We start from the raw sequence: 22480 nt of genomic DNA, 5'->3' as shown, positions 1-22480 counted from the left end.
GCCTTAGGATCTCCACAAAGCATAACCCAGTTGGAGGGGAAGGATGGCCTGTGTCAGCAACTCAGGGCTGAGACAGGGCATGCTGCCTCATTCCCATCAAAGGGCCTGATCTAGAGATGGTTAAGCCAATGAGGCACTGCTGCTCCCTGTACCATCCCCCTCTCATTCCCCCTCCCTCCTCTCCTCGGTGTCTTCAGGGTCGGGTCTTGCCCTTTCTCAATCCAGGGCCCCCCCAGCCACCACCCTGGGAGCCGATCCGGATGCCCCCTCTGGTGACCTCGACCAGCGTTCCCGGCAACCCTCTGGTGCTGTCACCTTTTCCCATGATGCCCGTGGTGGCAGGAGCTGCCGGTCCTGGCCCCCACAACCCTGGACATTGCAAGGTCATCATCCAGGTCAGCCCTGAAGTGGGGCTTGTGGAGTCATCCCAGAACCAGCCTGTCATCCTGACACAGGCTCCACTCAACTGGGGGACCACAGAAGCTCCTACTGCGGTGGCCGGGCATCCTGCGCCACTCTACTTGGTGTCCTCTGGGCCGGAGACAATTATGCCCACCCCAGCTACTACTGTCACCCAGGCTGGGACAGAAGACCATCGTCCACAGGCTCCACTGCCAGTGGCCCAGGTGGCCCCCATCACCCTCCCATCCAGCAGTGGGACACTGACCCAGTGGGTTTGTGGGGACAGTGGTCCGGCGGCCACCCGGAGCCAGTCACCGCCTAAAAGCTCCAGAAACCCCAACAGCGTCTACGAGAACTTCCGGCGCTGGCAGCGCTTCAAGGCCCTGGCCCGGAGGTACCTTCCTCAGACTCCGGACACTGAGGCCCTTTCCTGCTTCTTCATGTGAGTCCCTCGGGGGTCCTAGAGCTAATGGGAGTTTCCCAGGAGGGGACTGGGGTGACACCCAGGGTAGGGTCCATGGGAGAGCTGGAGGAAGGATGAGGACCCTGTCCCCAGGGATAGCACATACAGGAATCACCCTCAGTGCATCATGGCCTGTAGGACCGGTGGCCACACTGCCCAGCACCTCAGCACAGCCCCACTCACTGGCTATACTCAGGAATGCCATCCTGGGGTTCTGGCTCAAAGGCCCGTAGTGACCAGCCATGCCCTAAGCCTCACCTCAGTCCCCTCATCAGGGTTGGTCCCGACCTGTGGTCTGAAGGACAGACATTCCGTTCCCAAGACCAGACACAGCACAGATGTGACAGAATTCAGACAGGCCATGACTGCTCGGCCTTAGCGTCTCATGACGTATCCCCAGAGCTAAGAGTGGATGCCAGCAGGGCCACTGGACTGGGGTATAGGAGGCAGAGTCCACTCTGGGAGGGGAGATCAGGCCGATATCGGGGGTCAAGGCATGGGTGTGGGGCGGCGGGGACTCCCGGCAGACGCAGAGCCTGACCGAGCCTGTTCTTGCAGCCCGGTGCTGCGCACCCTGGCCCGCCTGAAGCCCACCATGAGCCTGGAGGAAGGCCTGCACCGGGCCCTGCAGGAATGGCAGGGCAAGAGCAACTATGACCGCATGATCTACTACGACATGGCGGCCAAGTGAGTCAGGCCTGAGCAGAGAGTGGGGGTCAGGGTGGCTGCAGGCCCGAGCTTCAGGGGCTGGTCCCAGATGGCCGAGGGGAAGGGAGGGCTTGGCAGCCCCGGGAGACCCTTCCACTGCGGAAACTTGTTCCTCCCGGAGCTGGGACACTTTTCCCAAGCCCACTCTGGGGCTCCTGACCACAGTCTGAGGGTCACAGTCCCTGACCTCCTGTGACCCTCCAGGGCCAATGTGGGGGATCGCTGGGGGTGCTGGGGTTCGTGTCCACCCCATTCGCTACCCTCCTGGGGACTGGGCCATGAGCATCCCCTGTCCCTTACACATCCTGCTCAGTCCCGTTCAACCCGACTCATCAGGGCCTGTGTTCCCCACACCAGGTTCATGGAGTTCGAGGCCGAGGAGGAGATGGAGGTGCAGAAACTGCAGTGGACGAACGGGGTGCAGGGCCTGCCACTCCCCGCCCCACCCAGGCCTGGGCCTCAGGGGACTCCAGGCCCACCGCCAGACCAGCAGACAGGTACGGACCCTGCTCCCAGCTAAGGGCCACAGGACCTGGGAAGGCCCTCGTGGGTCTTGACCTAACAGGGAGCCTTCACTCTCCCGATGACCCCCAGACCTGTGGTCAGCGGCTTCCTGTCCACTGGTTTCTCACTCTCCTAGCACACCCCACGCTGCCTGAGGCGTCAGATTCACCTTTGAAGTGGGGTCGGAGACCCTGGGGACACAGTTGGTCAATCCTCCCGTTGAGGGTCACCTCATCCCTCACACAGTCACTGGATTCTAGGGCCCTGATCCAGCCTACAGGGACCCGTCCTCAACTCTGTGCTCAGTGCTGTGTGTCTGAGGGCATGGACGCGGGGTCCCCTCACATCCCTCTCTTCTTCCTTCCTCCTCAGCCTGTGTCCCCAAGAAGGCCAGACCCCAGGCCCGGGCAGCCCGCCCCAAGACACACAAACCTCAGCAGCCCCCCAAGTCCAAGGCCCCCGAGGAGATCCCTCCTGAGGCCGTGCAGGAGTACATGGACATCATGGACGAGCTGCTAAAGGCCCCCGACTCAGTCTGCAGGGCGCACCTCAGCCGACGGGCAGTGGACAGGGAGGAGCAGCAGGAGGAGGCTGGGACCTGCCCTGACCCGGGGCTCCTGAGCTATGTGTACGAGCTGTGCTCCCAGGAGGCCTTCGTCACCAAGGTGGGCCTGGGGTCTGGCCTTCTTGGGGACACAGGCTGAGGAGGAAGGAAGAAGAGAGGGATGTGAGGGGACCCCGCGTCCATGCTGCTGTGGGGTCGGGAGGGTGCAGGGCTGCTTCTGTCCAGGGCTTGGCAGTGATGTGCGGTCTCTGCTTTGAGCTCTGTGTGTAAATGCACACCTGTGTTTAGATATTTCTGCTTGTGTTTGTGCGCATGTGTGCACGTGTGTCTCTCTGTGTACAAGCATTGGCTCTTTCTGTGCCTTTTTGGGTTTGGTCAATGTGTGAACATCTCTGTGTCTACCTCTGTGTGTACTGTGTGGGCTCTGTGCAGACACGTGCAGATACATGTACATGTACCTAGAGGTGGAAGAGTGTGTGTCTTTGTGTCAGGTGTTTGCATGAATCCATGTGTGTTTACATGTGCTTCTCTGTGAAAGTAGGTGAATAGTCGGTGTGCCTTTGTGGGTGAGGGTGTGTTTGCATCTGTGTGTGTGTGTATGTGTGTGTGTGTATGTGTGTGAGTTCTCCCGGTGTGGGTCTGTGTTTGACTTTGTGCAGCTGTTCAAGCCCCTGCACTGTGCTGTGGACAGGTGTGTTTGCTTCCTCATTCCCTCCTGTTCCCTACGAGGACCCTCACCCCTGCTTCCCTCTCCCAGGCTGAGGCGATCCTTCATCCCAGCTTCCTGGAGTACCTGGTCTCCCCAGAGTCCCAGCTGGATTTCCTGGCCCTGGCTGAGGAGCTGGAGGAGGAGGAAGGACTCACCCCCGCACAGGTGAGACAGATGGGTCTCTGAGGTCCATGTGGGGCCCAGGGGCGTAATGCGAGGGATTCCTGTAAGTTAGTGGGCAGCAAATCAGGACAAACAGGAGGCATATTTCACATGATTCCTGGGAAAGAGACCCTGCAGGGGACACAGTGGACAGGGCCCAGGGCACTCAGAGCAGCAGGTGGGTCGTGAGTCAGGAGGGGCGCCCTAGCGCCCTGGGTCTTGGTCACTTGGTGGCCTCCCTGCCCATGTCATGACCAGGCGCCTCCCTCTGAGTCCTCAGGTGAGAGGAGGACGTGAATATGGGGTGAGGACCCTTAGTGGGACAGAGATCTGGTTTTTCTGTTTCGGGAGGAATCAGGGTCACTCTCTGTCCCACCCTGCACCCCCACATGCCCACAATGTTCCTTCTCTCCCCAGCTTGTGGAAAAGCGTCTGCAGACCCCGCAGGACAAGGAGGTCATGAAGGCTCGTCCCCAACACCAGGTGTCCCTAAAGGACTCGAGTCCAGCTGAGAGTGCAGCAGGCTACTGCACCCCAACACCTACCTGGGGCCACAGGCCAGGGGCCAGCGCTGAATCTGAGACTGACTCTGGACACGCCTCACGGCCTGGGCGGGCCGAGGCCACTGGGATGGCACCTGGAGCCTCTGTCCTCTCTATGGGGAGCCTGGAGTCTCCACCACTGCAGGCAGGACCGGCCCCCTGTCCCAGCCTCACTGCACCCACTCTGGACAGCAGGGCTCCCCGCATGCTGGGCGAGGCCCTTCCTGGCCAGGGGTCTCCTGGGCGAGCAGAGGGCTCTAGTAAGGAGGAAGAGGACCTGACCAGCCTGTCCTTCCTCCTAACCTCTCACTACAGCCTGCTGCCCTGGGGCTTACCCAGGAGCCCTGGCCCTGACACTGGTCCCGACACTGGCCCCCACCTGCCTGGAGGTCAGGGGAATCCCGAGCTCCCATCCACTCGCACAAGGGCCTTCAAGTCTAAGGCCCCTACCAGGAAGAATCCTCTGTGTGGGGGCCCAAGGCGGCGCACTGCTAAGAAGACCCCCTGTCCCAGGGGGCACCCCACGGTGTCTACTGGCTCAGCCTTGACTGTGGAGCTGGAGGGCCCCTCCCTGCCCCCCAAGAGAAAGTGCCAGCCTGCCATGGCCCAGAGGAGGGGGAAGGGGCACAAGAGACAGTAGGATATCGGGGGGCTCCTCCTGACCACCTCCCAGGGTCTGGCTGCACCCAGAAGCCTTGTGCTCCCCATGATCTTCAGCTAAGCCTGCTCTGGAATGGCAGGGGTTGTACCTAGAATGGGGGTTTGACTGGAGCAGCCTCTTTGTGTCATTGTGTAAATAGTGAATAAAGTTCAGTTCATTGGAAACATCTCAGTGTCTGTCCTCTCACTTGTGCTCCTTGGGAGGCCTGAGAGCACAAAGGGTGAGGGGAATCACAGGGGAGGGGGGAACCCTGAGAGTACTGTGCTCCCTGGAGAGTGGAGGAGTCCTTCCCATCTGGAGGAAGATGTGCTCAGTCACCTGTAGGCCCACACCATCCTGAGGGCATAGACAAGGCTCTCATCTTGCTGCATTAGCCTGGATCAAATAAAAAATTAAAGCTCATTGGGTATTTGCATATCATATTCTTCACTCACATAAAATGTACCATGCTTTGATTTGACATCATTGAATTTAAATGTTTTTGTAACCAGACATATTTGAACATTTGCCATCACTCTTTAAAAAATAAGAGGGAGGGATAGTATAGCAGATATGTCGCCTGCCTTGCCCATAGCCAATCCATGCACTCAATTCCCAGCACCCCATATAGCCCCCACACTGTGATAAATGAGTCTGTTCAGAGATCCAGGAGTAAGATGTGAGTATACCAGGTGTACCCCCAAAACCAAATAATCATATAATAATAATAAAGGGGGCCGATTTAATGTACTGATTTCATTGTTAAGTGTTTTACCATTTAAATATGGTCCTGGTACCTGTAGAGAAGGTGTTTGAGAACCATTCTTCATTTTCAGTGACAAGATATTTGAAACTCAGGACCTTAGGGATTCTCAGGGAATTAGACTACTAGTTTTTAAAAACTAGTTACAACTCTAATTATTGAGAAACAGTAGGAAAACAACTCTTCAGTGTTAAACATTTTAATTCTCTGCACTTATCACTATTAACGGGCTGGAGCAATAGCACAGTGGGTAAGGCGTTTACCTTGTAGGCGGCCAACATGGCTGACCTGGGTTCGATTCCTCCGCCCCTCTCGGAGAACCCAGCAAGCTACCAAGAGAATCTCGCCCACTGGGCAAAGCCTAGTAAGCTCCCCATGACGTATTCAATATGCCAAAAACAGTAACAACAAGTCTCACAATTTGTTGTGAGACATTACTGGTGCCCGCTTGAGGGAATCGATGAACAACGGGAGGACAGTGCTACTATTAATGAGGGCTGGAGCAATAGCACAGCGGGTAGGGTGTTTGCCTTGCATACAGCTGACCCAAGTTCGGTTCCTCCGCCCCTAGTAGAGCCCGGCAAGCTACCGAGAGTATTTCGCCCACATGGCAGAGCCTGGCAAGCTCCCCGTGGCATATTCGATATGCCAAACACAGTAACAACAAGTCTCACATTTGTTGTGAGACATTACTGGTGCCTGCTCAAACAAATCGATGAACAACGGGAGGACAGTGCTACGGTGCTATTACTAATGAAAAGTTAAGCATAAAATGTGTTTCTTAAAATATTTAGTGAATTTGAATTCACGTAAAATTACATTGCAGAGAGGGAAGGGACGAACTAGAAATGACAAAAAGGCAGTGGCAGAGGTGTTTGGACACGTTAGTGGGGATGAAAGTGAATAACATGTACCCCCCAAACAGAATTATTAAAACAATTTGGGGGCAGTTGGGTCACACCCAGAAGTGCTCAGGCTCCTCATGGCTCTGTACTGAGGAGTCACTCTTTGTTTCTGTTTGTTTATTTGTTTTCTGTTTGAAGGAGAGGAAGCTTTTTGGGTCTCACACGGCCACGCACAGGGGTTACTCCTGGCTCTGCACTCAGGAATCACCCCTGGCGGTGCTCAGGTGACCATATGAAATTCTGGGAATCGAACCCGGGTTGGCAAACGCCCTACCCGCTGTGCTATTGCTCCAGCCCCGCTGAGGAGTCACTCTTGACTGCTCCAGTGAACATATGCTGTCCCGGGGACCAAACTTGTGAGCTTACCCTGCACTGCTGCTAAACCCTGGCAGACGTCTGGGGCTTCCTGGGGCCTTATTGCCTCAGAAGGTGCCCGTCTGCTGGCCCATACAGGACTGCCCCTCTGCGGGTGCTGCGCCTGGGCAGAGGCCGGGGCACCTCGGCTGTGCTCCCCTGGAAGGCTATGTTGGCTGCTGGGCCTGCAGGAGGACAGGACACCCCCCTGAAAGTGGTGCTGGGCTGGGCGTGTGTCTGGCAGCACATGGCCTTTGCGCCCCTCAGTACACATGTGCAGCCATTGGGCTGGTTTCAGGGTCTCTCTTGGGGTTGGTGGGGGGGTCTTCCCAAGGAACGCTCAGGAGGTCTGGGGGCACCATGAGGGATTCTTTATATTTTTAAAACATTCGGTACCATGATTTCTAATGCTACTGCGATAGGGTTTCATGGACAGAGTGTCTCTCCACCACACCAGCACCAGAGTGCCCACCGCCCTCTGCTACAGTGATGGAGGTCCATGAACACAGTGTCCTACACACCAGCACCAGAGCACCCACTGCCCACTACCCACTGCTACAGTGATAGGGGACCATGGACACAGTGTCCTACACACCAGCACAAGAGCGCCTGTCTATCTGTCTGTCTGTCTGTCTCCCCCCCACCCCCTCTCACTTCCCTTTTAGGCAGTGTGGTTTGCAATACTGTTACTGAAAGGGTATCATGAGTATCCCTTTACCTCCTTTCAGCACTGCCCACTGCTACAGTGGTAGGGGTCCATGGACACAGTGTCCCTTCACCACACTAGCACCAGAGTGCCCACTGCCCTCCCCAGCCATGGCTCCAGTCCCCTCTCCCCCAGACCATCTTCCCCTGCCACCCAGGAAACTCCACTCTCTAAACTCTTCCTTAGTTTTTATTGTCTCTGGCATTTATTATTTCCTTATTACAACTCTTTATATGCCACATCTGAGGGATAGATCTATGCACACCTATGTAAACTTCATCACTGGCATTTCTTGGCCAATTCAATGGCAATTCAGTGCCAGGGTGCCTCCAGGGCTGCACCCAATGATGCATGCTGAACATGCCCCCAAACAGCTCTAAGAGCTCCCAGACCCATGGAGGTCAGTTCTTTCAAAGGGGTGATTAACAGGAAAGAGATCACTGATAAATACCCAAACCCAACAGGACTGGTGTCCTGATGAGAAGAGACATGGACTCACACAGAGGCACCCACACATGAAGTGGAGAGGCTTCGGGTGCGATCAGCCCTGCTGCCTCTGCATCTCAGACCTCCAGGTTCCAGAGATGTTTTCATCATTTGCGTTATGGGCCTGTCCTATTGTTTCTGAGGGATGGTAGAGATTGATCATCATCTGGGAAGATATGCTCACCTTCGACACAGAGGAGAGTCTACCAACGTGGACACAGACAACTCTTTTAGCAGGTGCCAGTGGCCTCAGTGGCCTGCCCTCCTGCCAGTAAGCCTTCCTGCCAGACTTCTTTCCTTGACCAGGGGTTCAGATGACCAGTCCACAGGAAGGGACACGCACCAATTTCAGAGCAAGGTGAGCCTTTATTTGGTTTTGCTTTGCTTTTCCAGTCTTGGGTTTGCGATCATAACAGATGGACGGAACCACAGAGATGGTGGCACGTGTGAGGCTCCAGTAAGAATGCTGAGGACTGGGGCAAAGAGCAGGGACAGAATGTTCTTCGGTCACTGCAGGTCCTGCCACAGGGCCTTAAGCACTAAAAGCAACAGGAGCCAGTGCTGTAGAGGTCTGAGGGTTAATATCGATGAGCTGGAAACTGGCTAGGATTCATATAGAAATGGGACCTCAGGAGGAGCAGACAAGGAAACAGGAAGAGGCACAAGTCTCTGGATCTGGACGATCCACTTGATGAAATGGGCAACACTGGTGAAGACACTGAGGGATATGGGACGCTGGCAGTCCAGGCCCCAACTGGCCAACCCCAGAAGAACCCAACTCTTGGAGAAGTCAAAGACCCGAAGGCCTCCAGAATCACCCTAAAAAAAGAGAGGGCCATCAGTGTGGACAATTGAGGTGGGGCTCAGAATTCTAATTATAAGGGCAGGTTATTGGGCACGGCTGTTCGGGTGTTTTCAGTGGTCCCTTGGGATGATCCTGATGCCAGTGTCCTGATATAGTTCTAGAGTCAGGGGTCGGAACTACAATCCTGCACTAGGAAGCTCCAAATTGATCCTTGGGACAGTCACAGTTGGAAATCTATCAATCATGCAGTTAAACTTGGCCACTGGCCAAGGACCTTGTACTAACTCAGCATCAGAAGTGATGGTTAATGAATAAGGGCCGAGAGACTGAGCCTGTGAGAGGCACTGGGTGTCTGAAGCCACTATAGACCCTAGGCTTTTCAGAAAGCTGATTACAGCAATATGCACCACCTAGAATCCTTCCTCTCAGTCACTTCAGCCTATGGGTTTCTTAAAAAACGTTCAGACTCTTTGGAAAATGCTCCTACCTAGGTGTGGTGGAGAAACTCTATAATGCTGGGGCCTGAGGGGTGGGGGCCTCGTCACCACAAAGCATCCTGAAATAATCTCAGGGAAACCAGTGTGGCCAGAACCCCTCTTATTGCATCAAAGGGAAAGGTTCATCTAGGCAGGGGAGTTGGGGAGCAGGAACTATAGCTCTGAGGCTCCTCTAACCACACTGCAGACAAATGCTCCCTGAGTACCTTTGTGTGATTCCTAGTACTGGAGCTTTAAGGCACACAGGCACATACAGAGAAGACCAGAAACCTCTCTCAGATTGACATGTGCAATCAAATCTCATAAGAGATGGGAGCTGTCTAGAAGGGAGGGGCGTTGCTCATGGCTGGCGGCAGAAGGCTTTGCTGAGCTGGGATTCCAAGCAAGAAACTGAAAATGACCTTGTGATCCTGCAGTCAAGGGAGCAGAGGGTACAAAGAGGAGGGTCCAGTGTGGTAGGAAAAGCAGAAGCATTGTGGGCAGCAAGGAAGGCAGTTAGGGATTATACTGGTCATCCAAACATGGAGAAGTAGATCTGCAGCGGGCGGGTCTTGAAGTACTATGACGAAAAGACAGCACTGACTGTGAATTCAACAGAGGGGCTACAAGAGAATGTCAGACATCATAGATGGGGGAAGAGTCCCAAATACCTGATATTTGGGAGAATATTTACAGAACGGCACTATGAGATCTGTGGGTTCTCACCATTCTCACCAGGGGAAGATAAAATCAGGTCCTGGGTTCTTGTGATCCAGTTGTTAGCAGGGAGGGAGCAGGAGAAGAGCAGAGAAGGCCAGTGGCCAATCCTATGACCAGGAAACAGGGCCAACAGCCCTCCCTTATATTGGCGAGAAGAGTTGGGGACTCTTGCAGCCTGGGCAAGATCACAGCTGCCAAGGAAACAGACCACAGAGTGATGAGGGCAGAATGGAGACACAACTGGGTGTGGGGATCGAAGAAACAAAGGGCGAGGAGGAGGAGGAGACTTGGAAAAGGTAGAGCAAGGGATGGTGGCAGCAGATCAGAAGCTAATGGTATCTTCAAAGATGTCACGCCACTGGCCAAGCAAGTGAAAACAGAGATAGACAAATGGGACGATCTTAAACTAAGAAGCTTCTTCACCTCAAAACAAACAGTGACCAAAATACAAAGACAGTCTACAGAATGGGAAAGAATATTCGCAGAACACACATCTGACAAGGGGTTGATATCAAGGATATACAAAATACTGGTTGAACTCCACAAGAAGAAAACATCCAACCCCATCAAAAATGGGGCAATGAAAGGAACAAAAACTTTCTCAAAGAAAAAATCTGAATGGCTAAAAGGCACATGAGAAAATGCTCTACACCGTTAATCATCAGGGAGATGCAGATCAAAACAACAATGAGATATCATTTCACACCACAGAGACGGGCCCACATCCAAAAGAACAAAAGCAACCGGTGCTGGTGCGGATGTGGCGAGAAGGGGACCCTCCTTTACTGTTGGTTGGAATGCCGACTGGTTCAACCCTTTTGGAAAACAGTATGGATGATTCTCAAAAAATTAGAAATTGAGCTCCCATTTGACCCAGCTGTACCATTCCTGGGAATATGTCCCAGAGAGGCAAAAACGTATAGTCGAAGTGACATCTGCACTTGTTTGTTCATTGTAGCACTCTTTACAATAGCCAGAATCTGAAAAAAACCTGAGTGCCCGAGAACAGATGACTGGTTGAAGAACCTTTGGTACATTTACACAATGGAGTACTATGTAGCTGTTGGAAAAGATGAATCATGAAATTTACATACAAGTGGTAATACATGAAAAGTATCATTTTAAGCAAAATGAGTCAGAAAGAGAGGGATAGACACAGAAAGATTGCATTCATCTGGGGAACATAAAGTAACAAAATAGGAGACTAACACCCAAGAGTGGCCGAGATTAGTACCAGGAATTTTGCTCTATGACTTGGAGGCCAGTCACACGTGCTAGGGGAAAAGAAAGCTCAGATAGAGTAGGGAGCACCAAATAAAGGGTGTTAAGAGGATCCTCCCAGGATGTGAGAATCATGCTGAAAGTAGACTATAGACCAAACACAATTGCCACTCAATGCCTCTCTGGCAAACCACAGCACCCAAAAGGAGAGAGAGAACAAAAGGGAATGCCCTGCTACAGAGGCAGGGTGGGATGGAGGGGTCGGGGATGGGAGGGATACTGGGACCCGTGGTGGTGGAAAATGGGCACTGGTGGAGGGATGGGTTCTTGATCATTGTATAACTGAAACCCAAGCACAAAAATTTGTAAGTCTATAACTGTACTTCAAGGTGATTCACTAATAAAATAAATAAATAAATAAATAAAGGCCGTTAGGGGCTGGAAGGCATTTTTCTTTCACGCGGCTGACCCACATTCGATTCCCAGCATCCCATATGGTCCACCGAGCATCGCCAGGAATAATTCCTGAATGCAGAGCCAGGAGCAACCCCCTGAGCATTGCTGGGTGTGACCCAAAAAGAAAAGGAAAGTAAGAAAGAAAGAAAAAAAGACAGACAAATGAAAGAAAGAAAGAAAGAAAGAAAGAAGGAAAATTCAAAATAATGGTGGTGAGAAAGTGTATGGAGGTGGGACTGGTGTTGGAATATTTAATGTAATAAATTATTGTGAACAACTTTATAAAAATAAAAAAAATTTAAAAGGCAAATAAATATTTCCTTTTCCCTAATCAGTATGCCATCAACATTTCACTAAAGTATAAACATACTTCTCTGAACAAGTTCATGTTTATACTCAATGTTTATATTTCTAATTTAACTAAAAACCTCCACAAAGTTTTGCCCTGTATTCACCCTATATCTCCATTCACCTAACAAATCCAAGAGGCAGATAGGAGACACAGATTAGGAGAAGAACAAAACTTAGGTGATGGAGCTGAGATAATTTCAGGCCATGATCGTTCTTCCCCAAGGTTCTTCAAGAGCTTTTTTCTTACTTTTACGTGTTCCTTCTGGAGCGGTAGCACAGTGGTAGAGCGTTTGCCTTGCATGCAGCCAACATGGCCGACCCGAGTTCGATTCCTCCACCCCTCTCGGAGAGCCCGGCAGGCTACCGAGATTATCTCACCCGCACGGCAGAGCCTGGCAAGCTCCCCGTGACGTATTCGATATGCCAAACACAGTAACAACAAAGTCTCCAATGGAGACGTTACTGGGCCCGCACGAGCAAATCGACGAACAACGGGAGGGCCTTTACTTTACTTTACGTGTTCCTTCTATGGCCATGGAAAAATCAAGGCATTTCACAGTAGAATGAGAAACACTCAGACAAATTCATTTCACAAAGTCATGACTGATCTACATCAAATTGAAATATTAGAACCAAGGGGCTAGAAGATAACAGAAGTGTGAAATACATGCTTCTCACAAAATCATTGCCAGTTATATCTCTGGCATGACATGTTCCCTGAGCATCAAGATAAAGCCTTACTGGCCCTTGAGCACAACCAGATGTGGCCCAGAGGTTTCCCCAGCATCTGTGGGGTGGCCTGCAGGACCTAACAACACTGCATCCTCAAACTGAGCGGGTAGGCCATACATCACTGAGAGGAGTTCTCAGGCCACCTAAACAGCATTTTTGAGAAACCCTAAATCAATTAATTTATCAGTTAAATTTGGACACCCAAACCAGAGAAACTTTGAGATCCAGATTCCTGACTCCAAAAACCAAAGGACCCCAGAATTTGAGTAACTTTAAAGCTTTCAAAAGGACACATTTTTCACAAGAGGAACTAGAAGAGTCCAGCTCTCTGGAAATGACGCATAGAGGGACAAGGTCCACTGGCCTCCATGCTAATTAGAGATTTTGATGAGCTAGAATCCCATTCCCCATCTCCCACCCACACCCACACCATAGCCACTCACTGTTCTCGGTGAGCTTTCCCCAGCCAGTTATCCAACAAGATGTGCCAAGGGGCAGCTCCATGCCAGGGGTTGGAAGGCAGACAGGAATGATATAGGAGCTGAAGTTCACAGGTTGGTGCAGTTGTAACACCGTTGCAAAATGGTGGAGCTTCTTAAAGTCTGGATGGATGATAATGCAGCTCACAGTCACCCTCCTGGCGTATTGGGTGTCCTGGTAGAGCTGCGTACTTCCCCCAAACATCCAGTAATCCGCAGGGGCATGAGACTTCCTACAGGAGGGAAGGTGACAGTCATTATCTTCTGCATATGGCAGCTTGCGCCTCTACACCATCATCTGACCCCCAGCACTGCCTTGTCTGCACCACCCCACACGACTCTCCCTTTCTGTCATCCCTTCTCTCTGGAGACCAGCGGCGGTTTTACTCACAACTCAGCACACACCCACTACTGGAGGAAGGGATCACAGAGGGCTGGAGGCCCCCATGAGGCTAGACAATCCTGACCTTCCTTGGGCACATGCAGAGAGCCCTGACTCCGTCTTGTCTCTTGACCCGCCTTATGACCAAACTGCTCTAGCACCACTTTCTCTCACTTCCTTCTTTTTTATTTTTTATTTTAATTTTTATTTGATTTTTGGGTCACACCCGGCAATGCACAGGGATTACCCCTGGCTCTGCACTCAGGAATTACTCCAGGCGGTGCTCAGGGGACCATATGGGATGTTGGGGATCGAACCCGGGTTGGCCACGTGTAAGGCAAACGCCCTACTCACTGTGTTATCGCTCCCACCCCTCACTTCCTTCTTGGTACTCACCTTTTCTAAAACTGCACAAAATCATTGGTCAGTGGGAGACCATGTGTGCAGGATGTCCTGTGTTCTGACCATGAGGGAGGAAACATCCCACCTTCCACTCCACCACCTGGAAATTCCTCCCCACACACAGCCGGTGACCAAACCCTTGCTTCCACAAGCTGACCTATACCCACAGGAGCCTACCCATCTGACTTCCACACTCCAATGGTGTCAGCCCTGCTCATCCACAGGGGGAACTTTGGCTCTGACTAAATGGAGACACAGTGAGGTGGGTCAAGCCAACCTAATCCATAGTGAGTCTCAAGTGGGACACAGCACAGAGCAGATGCTTGTGGTTCTCTATGTACCGAAGATCCAGCTCCTGGTTACTGCCCTTCCCAAACCTATAGGAACAGCCAACCAGACCCAGGACAGAGAGCAGCTCTGTTCTTCTTCAAGGTCACGGACTCCATATCTAGTGTCCATGCAGCTGGCCAATAGACATGTGCTGAGCAGAGACCCCAGGCCAGAGACATGCAGAACACCAGCATCTTCCCCTGCATCCCAGGTTCCAGCCTCTCTCCGCCAACCAGGATTGCAGGGACATTGAGGGAAGCCCTGGTGTGAGGTGACAAAGAGCTCTCATTGCACCTGGGAGGCAGGATGAACACTGCCATCTCGGGGGCATACCTGTGTCGGGGGAAGGCACAGGGATGAGGATGGAAGATGAGCAAAGTCAGGTGAGGAGTGAGGACAATACAGGAGAGGACAGGTCACAGGCAGAAAGACTTGGACTAGAATGACACAGATTATCCCAGCACACAGCCTTGAGGATGCGGGGGCTCTAATCTTTTAACCCTCTCCCCTGCCAGCCCAGCTGCAAGGACCCAAGAAACAACTCACTTTGGAAAGCAGTGGGTGGTAGAGAACACCCAGTGGGAATCAATGAGCACAGCTCCACAGGGATGACTGCCCCGGTACTGCAGGCTGGCCAGCCATGGCCACTGGCCCTCCACGGCCTCCTGGCCACCAGTGATCATCCCTACGCCCCTGGGCTTCCCGCACACTGTGGAGACCAGCCCGACGCCGTGCGGGAGACAGGGAGGTCCCCGTTTCCTCTCCGGTAGACCCTTGACCACTTCTCGTTGGGAAAGCCAGGAGCAGGGCTCAACCAGCCCCAGAGCCACAGGGCAGCTTGGTGTCTGATGTCCCTGCCCGCTGCCTGGGCAGCAGGAACCTGGACAGCAGAGCGCGCGTGAGCAAGCCCGTGGGATGACGCGGTAGGGATGTGGTGGCCACAGCTGGTTCCAGCCGCATCCCGGCGACCCCATGCCCACAGCGCCCCCACCCCACTCCCACCCCGGGCCCAGACACCAGCTTTGTGTGCGGGGCTGTCCTAGTATCCCGCCTCCACCTCCCCGCTGTCTCGGGAGGGGCGGTAGTGGGCCCTGTGGCCTGGACAGGGCGGGCCGGGTGCCCCAACCGCATGGACGCAGTGGCTGGCTGCCCGCACGAAGACTGGGGAACACCGCGAGGAACAAACAGGCTGGGCCAGTCCACTCCAGGCTGTTCCCTGACAAGGCCATCCGCTCACCTGCGCCCAGGGCGCCCCAGGCACCTCCTGGGCCCGAGGGCTTTGGGGGCGGGACTTCCTGCAGGGGCTTCCTGGTTCTATGCCCAGGGCCAGAGTGGCCCCGCCCCTCTGTCCTCTGACCCACCCTGACACTGCCCCCTGACCCTAAGACATACATGACCTCTCTAATCGCACCCTCCTCCTTGGACACAGCTCTCTCCTGAGCCCTCCTTGACCTCGGACCTGCCCCTGCGCTGTCCCCGCGCTGGCCGCGCCCTGACCCCGTCCTAATCCCCTCGTACCCGAGCTCTGACACCCCACCTTGGCCCCACTCTGACCAGGTCAGGCCCTGGAGAGTTGGAGCAGGGTCCACGGAGCAGCCGAGTGCTTCTGCTCACTCAAGGGAGGGACCTAGGGACTCCAGGTGGCTTTTGGAAGAGATCTGGGCTGGAGAGGTCGAGCTCCGAGTTGAGTAGGGGCCTCAGGCGCAGCTGGAGCTGCGGGATGGATCCATCCTGAGATGAGAACGTTGGAGCAGAACGGGAGACCCCAGGAGCGAGCCGAGAGGAGGGACCCAGGGAGGCAGGATTGTACGGGGATGCTTCAACCCAGGAAGGGCAAGCCACACCGCTAGATAAGGGATACGCTTCTCAGCTTGTTACAGAGTTCAACTGAGATAGAATTCGTGTCATAAAATTCACCCATTAGAAGGGACAATTCCGGAAGCGTTCAGCATAAGAGAAAAAACACATGGAGGGTGCGGGATCCCGGAGGAAAAAGAAAAAAGAAAAAACAGGTTCCAAAAAGATCACCCGCAAGTTCCAGATGGAGTAGGTGCCGCGTCCCACCTCCCCCAGATGGAACCCCGGTGACCAGAAGCCTCTACAAACACAGCTCGAGTATGCGGGAACGAGGACTTTTTCTCAAAACCGCGCAGCCGCTTACGCGGCCGCGCAACATCTATATACAAAGTGATCAATAAGAAGTAAACCACCCAATCTTTCTCCCTGAAAGTCAGAGTTAAGTTTGGAGCACGGCCACAGCCCCAGAAACACAAGGACTTAAGGCAGAACCCAGCAGCTTAGAGCAGAAAAGTGAAAGGACTATGCGTTAATCCAGGCCATCAAGTCTGCCGGAGGGGAAAGGGTGTTGCCCCATTCGCCCTCTCTTCTCTGGAAAGAAGGATGGCGGCCACATGGGAGCCTTGTGGACAGCAGGTATGAGCCGGGGGTGTGGGGGCGACTAAAACCTCATGGGAAGGGGGGCGGTCTGGTCCGTCCTTCACGCCCTACCGAGGTCACCAGCTGCCCCCCACGAGCGGCTCTCCAGCACGGCCATGGCCCCAGAAGCACAAGGGCTTAATGCAGAACCCAGCAGCTTGGAGCAGAAAAGTGAAAGGACTATGCGTTAATCCAGGCCATCAAGTCTGCCCAGAGGGGAAAGGGTGTTGCTCCCTTCCGCCCTCCTCCCTCTGGAAAGAAAGATGGCGGCCACATGGGAGCCTTGCGGACAGCAGGTATGAGCCGGGGATGTGGGGGCGACTAAAACCTCATGGGAAGGGGGGCGTTCCGGTCCGTCCTTCACGCCCTACCGAGGTCACCAGTTGCCCCCCACGAGCGGCTCTCCAGCACGGCCACAGCCCCAGAAGCACAAGGGCTTAATGCAGAACCCAGCAGCTTGGAGCAGAAAAGTGAATGGACTATGCGTTGACCCAGGCCATCAAGTCTGCCGGAGGGGAAAGGGTGTTGCCCCATTCGCCCTCTCCTCTCTGGAAAGAAAGATGGCGGCCACATGGGAGCCTTGTGGACAGCAGGTATGAGCCGGGAGTGTGGGGGCGACTAAAACCTCATGGGAAGGGGGGCGTTCCGGTCCGTCCTTCACGCCCTACCGAGGTCACCAGTTGCCCCCCATGAGCGGCTCTCCAGCACGGCCACAGCCCCAGAAGCACAAGGGCTTAATGCAGAACCCAGCAGCTTGGAGCAGAAAAGTGAAAGGACTATGCGTTAATCCAGGCAATCATTTCTGCCCAGAGGGGAAAGGGTGTTGCTCCCTTCCGCCCTCCTCCCTCTGGAAAGAAAGATGGCGGCCACATGGGAGCCTTGTGGACAGCAGGTATGAGCCGGGGGTGTGGGGGCGACTAAAACCTCATGGGAAGGGGGGCGTTCCGGTCCGTCCTTCACGCCCTACCGAGGTCACCAGTCACCCCCCACGAGCGGCTCTCCAGCACAGCCACGGCCCCAGAAGCACAAGGACTTAATGCAGAACCCAGCAGCTTGGAGCAGAAAAGTGAATGGACTATGCGTTGACCCAGGCCATCAAGTCTGCCGGAGGGGAAAGGGTGTTGCCCCATTCGCCCTCCCCTCTCTGGAAAGAAAGATGGCGGCCACATGGGAGCCTTGTGGACAGCAGGTATGAGCCGGGGGTGTGGGGGCGACCAAAACCTCATGGGAAGGGGGGCGTTCCGGTCCGTCCTTCACGCCCTACCGAGGTCACCAGTTGCCCCCCATGAGCGGCTCTCCAGCACAGCCACGGCCCCAGAAGCACAAGGACTTAATGCAGAACCCAGCAGCTTGGAGCAGAAAAGTGAACGGACTATGCGTTGACCCAGGCCATCAAGTCTGCCGGAGGGGGAAGGGTGTTGCCCCATTCGCCCTCTCCTCTCTGGAAAGAAAGATGGCGGCCACATGGGAGCCTTGTGGACAGCAGGTATGAGCCGGAGGAGTGGGGGTGACTAAAACCTCATGGGTCGGGGGGCGTTCTGGTCCGTCCTTCACGCCCTACCGAGGCCACAAGTCGCCCCCCGCGAGCGGCTCTCCAGCACGGCCATGGCCCCAGAAGCACAAGGACTTAATGCAGAACCCAGCAGCTTGGAGCAGAAAAGTGAACGGACTATGCGTTGATCCAGCCCATCAAGTCTGCCGGAGGGGAAAGGGTGTTGCCCCATTCGCCCTCTCCTCTTTGGAAAGAAAGATGGCGGCCACATGGGAGCCTTGTGGACAGCAGGTATGAGCCGGGAGTGTGGGGGCGACTAAAACCTCATGGGAAGGGGGGCGTTTCGCTCCGCCCTTCACGCCCTACCGAGGCCACCGGTTGCCCCCCGCGAGCGGCTCTCCAGCACGGCCAAGACTCCAGAACACAGAAACCAGTTTCTTAACTATCTGACTTTCAGTAGAAATACTTCCAGGGTCAATAGGTAAAATAGCAGAAATCCAAAACCAACATTTAATTCTTTAACCCAGCTGTAGAAAGCAAATCACTTCACAATGCTTTTTCAGCATGTCTGATCTGGGGGGGGGTAAACGCTAAATAATAGTGGTGAATCTTTTATTGAAACAATGAATCTAATCAAAGCAGATAGAGTGTTAACTAGAATTCATCTGCCTCACAGGGACGGGGAGGGGTGGGGGGTGGGGTTTTATTGGGGTTCTTCATGGTAAAAAATAAGTATTGGTAAAGGGAAATGTGTTTGATATTTGCATTACTGAAACATAAACCTGAAAGCTTTGTAACCTTTCCCACAGTGATTAAATAAATAAAAAAAAAATAAAAAAAAAAGAAGGGACAATTCCATAATTTTCAGTATCATTTAGAATTTTTCAGTAATGACTTTCATTGGAAATAATCTGAAAGATCCTCAGTGAGTGAATCATCAGGGAAAATAGTATAATCCGTTGTAACAAATACTAACATCCAGTATAATAAACATTGTTTCTATCAGAGGATGTCAAGTGGATTTTGCTCAGTCATTTAGTCAGTAGTCATTTCTATAACATTTCATTTTCATAGCATGTATAGTCCCGTTTGGAGAATATCAATCTCAATAAGACGAAGTTATAAAGATGAAAAACTGCGGCATGGTGATCACTTACCATGAAAACCATCTTACTCAAAATATGAGATTTAAATATTGATGTTAAGTTTATTCATTTTTAAGCTTATTAATCTGGTGTTTTCTATCATCGCTAAGAATTTTACTTTTGCACCTTTGTCAAAACCGATTTTGTTTTTCTGTTTATGTGTCTGGGATTGGCAGAAATTTCTTATAAATTGCTAAGTCTGGAAATTTGATTCTTCCTCCTGGTTTTCTTGGCTTACTGTAGTATTTTTTTCCTCCCCTTGTGAAATCTACAATAATATATATGCTGATTTGTAGAGTTTTCCAATTTGTTGTTGATTTTCTGTCGCAAAGCCTATTCCTTGTCGTGTGTGGTCAGTGATGCTTCTGTTCTTTACTTCATGTCCTCCCTGTGTCCATCTGAGCTCTCAGCTCCCTGAGACCCATTATAACACTAGTGAACAAGAGACAAGAAAATGAAATTCACATTTTCCTCTGCTGTGAAATGTCTCTTCTGTCAGATGAATCTACAGGAGAGATCAGAGGCAGCTGATGTCAGAAAGACCCTGTCTTTCATCTTCTCTGCCGAAATCTATGTTAAAACGCAAAAAAGTGGGGCTGGAGCAATAGCACAGCAGGTAGGGCGTTTGCCTTACACGTGGCTGACCCGGGTTCGATTCCCAGCATTCCATATGGTTCTCTGAGTAGCGCCAGGAGTAATTCCTGAGTGCATGAGCCAAGAGTAAACCCTGTGCATCGCTGGGTGTGACCCAAAAAGAAAAAAAGAAAAAAAAGAAAAAAGCAAAGAAGAGCCAGACATAGGTACAGAGGTAAAGGCTTGCATGTGACTAAATCGTGCTTTGATCCAGGAAACATTTATGGTCCTCTGAGCACTGCCAGGAATGATTTCTGAGCACAGAACCTAGAGTAGGCCCTGAGCACCACTGGGTGTGTTCCAAAAACCAAAAGGGAAGAGAGAAAATAACAAAAAAGTAAAGAGAGAATATCTCAGAAATCTACAGTCAAAGGCCCTTACTTTGTCATTTATGAGTTCCTAGAAAAAGAAGAATGCCTGAGTTAGAATTTCTTTGTGCCATCACACCTACCAGACACTGTAGGAATGAGATTCAAATAATTTGGGCTCTTATGTCATTTTAATTTTTGTTTATTTATAATAAAGTTCCTATCATTTCTGTCTGCTAATTTTTTCTTTATGTCTCCATTTTCTTCACATGTGAGCTCAAATTGATTATTTGAGACTTTCTTACTTTTTCTTTTCTTTTTTTAAAGGTAGGCCTGTATCGCTTTGATCTTCCCTCATTCCCATCACTTTCTTTGCTGCATGTCCTAGTTTATTTTTACTTTGTCTCTTGTTAATGTTCAAATATCTTATTTATTTCCTCATTGTTTCAAGAGCTATTCAGAAGAATCTTGTTCTGCTTCTGTATAGTGTGATTCTTACTGTTTGCTTTTGGGTTGATTTTTTTCCTTCATAGCTTTGTAATGGGAAAAGATGCTTAATTTCACTTAAACGTTTATATTATTATTGATACTTTTGTAGAGATCTGTGATTGATTTGAACTGGACGACGTTCCACATGCACTGAGAAAAATGTGAGTGTTTCCTTTATGTTCATGCTCTTGAAGCCTTGCCAGCTTGTGATTTCTAAATCGCCTCTTTTTCCAATACCAGAAGGTGTCGCTGTGACCTTACTTCTGGGTTTCTTTTGGGTCCTGGTTGGAGGAGGGGAAAGGCGAGTCAAAGACAACTTCCCTTAGCCACCCACAGCCCTGGGTAGGGAGGGCAAACCTGAGCACAGAGTTCACAATTCTCCCCATCTCAGACCCTGTCTATGGTGTCGGTGGACAGCATCTGGGTTTCCCTCTGACCTCAGACTCTAAATCCCCAGGGAAGAGGGGAGGGCAGTGGGGGAAAGAACACACCTGCCACAGCCAAGTGTCCAGAGCCAAGTGTCTGTGCCCAATGGCCCGTCTTGATAGTTGGCACAAACCTACCCTCTCTCTGTGGAGTTCACTGGGGGTGGGGGTGTGAAGCTCTACCTTCCCGAGCCAGGTCAGCTGACAGCTATGGCTCCACTCATGGGGCTCCATCAACTCCATGTGTCTCTCTCTGTCTCCTCCTTCAGAAAAACAGGTGTGTGGTCCTTAGGCATCCTCGGATGATGAACCACTGAGTGTGGTGAGAGAAGTATGGAACCTTCTGGCACTACTTTAAGGGTGATGTTTGGCGGTAGCTGCTCATTCCCCATGATGATGAAATTATATTTGTTCTTTGATTTGCTAAGGCTTACAGTTATTCTTTCCTTTCCTTTTTAAATTTACAAAAAGTTTGTTAAGCATTAATGCGCTGTTACTTACGTAGTTATTCATAGTTGACTTTGAGGTATAAAATGTTCCATACAATCTCACCACTGGTGTTGACTTCCCTCCACCAGTTTCCCTAAGATTCCTCCCACCCCCAGCCTGTCTCCTTGACAGGCACATTTTATTATTATCATTATTTTTTCATGTAAGAATAAAGTAAGTAAAGTAAAGTAAAGGCCCTCCCGTTGTTCGTCAATTTGCTTGAGCGGGCCCAGTAACATCTCCATTGGAGACTTTGTTGTTACTGTGTTTGGCATATTGAATACTTCACTGGGAGCTTGCCAGGCTCTGCCATGACTCCTGGTGGCGCGCCGTGATCGTATAGTGGTTAGTACTCTGCGTTGTGGCCGCAGAAACCTCGGTGATGTACGAGTACTGCTATTTATTCAGCCATTAATTAAGCTGATTGAATTGGCATGAACTCCACATTGCTCGAGCGGGCCCAGTAACATCTCCATTGGAGACTTTGTTGTTACTGTGTCTGGCATATCGAATACTCTCGGTAGCTTGCCGGGCTCTCCGAGAGGGGTGGAGGAATCGAACTCGGGTCGGCCATGTTGGCCGCTTGTAAGGCGAACGCCCTACCCGCTATGCTATCGCTCCAGCCCACATTACTTTTTAAAATTTTTTTAATTGAATGTCCATGAGATAGACCATTACAAATCTGTTCATAATTGGATTTCAGTCATACAATGATCCAGCACCCATCCCTCCACCAGTGTACATTTCCCACCACCAGTGTCCCGTTTCCTTCCCACCACCCTCCAATGCCCCATCCCTCA

At 51.9% G+C, this 22480-nt stretch overlaps 2 protein-coding genes across 2 annotated transcripts in view; one reads left to right on the top strand and one right to left on the bottom strand.

Moving 5' to 3' along the window:
- The first annotated feature begins 260 nt into the window (after window positions 1-260).
- On the top strand, window positions 261-8184 carry LOC130034964 (NUT family member 2G-like). Its single transcript, XM_056126463.1, has 7 exons — window positions 261-844; window positions 1424-1552; window positions 1931-2070; window positions 2450-2742; window positions 3400-3516; window positions 3931-3996; window positions 8062-8184. The coding sequence occupies exons 1-7, from the start codon at window positions 261-263 to the stop codon at window positions 8182-8184; spliced, it is 1452 nt and encodes a 483-aa protein (XP_055982438.1).
- A 328-nt stretch (window positions 8185-8512) lies between these two features.
- Window positions 8513-22480, bottom strand: part of LOC130034963 (putative serine protease 47) — a 37449-nt gene continuing 23481 nt past the window's right edge. The window contains exons 2-4 of the mRNA XM_056126462.1: window positions 14810-15036; window positions 13121-13382; window positions 8513-8728 (exon numbers count right to left, since the gene is read on the bottom strand). Coding sequence (XP_055982437.1) covers window positions 8513-8728; window positions 13121-13382; window positions 14810-15036 — 705 coding nt within the window. The remainder of the gene's footprint in view (window positions 8729-13120; window positions 13383-14809; window positions 15037-22480) is intronic.

Source organism: Sorex fumeus, unplaced genomic scaffold, assembly GCF_029834395.1.
Source record: "Sorex fumeus unplaced genomic scaffold, SorFum_2.1 ptg000063l, whole genome shotgun sequence".
Classification (NCBI taxonomy): Eukaryota; Metazoa; Chordata; class Mammalia; order Eulipotyphla; family Soricidae; genus Sorex; species Sorex fumeus.
Note: the sequence above shows the minus strand (reverse complement) of the source record. Positions and strands in the feature narration are given on the sequence as shown.

What these genes read in the sequence shown, in the direction of transcription:
- LOC130034964 (XM_056126463.1), top strand. Translation starts at nt 261, where the DNA reads ATGCCCCCTCTGGTGACCTCGACCAGCGTTCCCGGCAACCCTCTGGTG. An exon ending in GCCCTTTCCTGCTTCTTCAT is followed by an intron (nt 845 to 1,423) that starts GTGAGTCCCTCG and finishes CTGTTCTTGCAG; the next exon opens with CCCGGTGCTGCGCACCCTGG. An exon ending in TACTACGACATGGCGGCCAA is followed by an intron (nt 1,553 to 1,930) that starts GTGAGTCAGGCC and finishes TCCCCACACCAG; the next exon opens with GTTCATGGAGTTCGAGGCCG.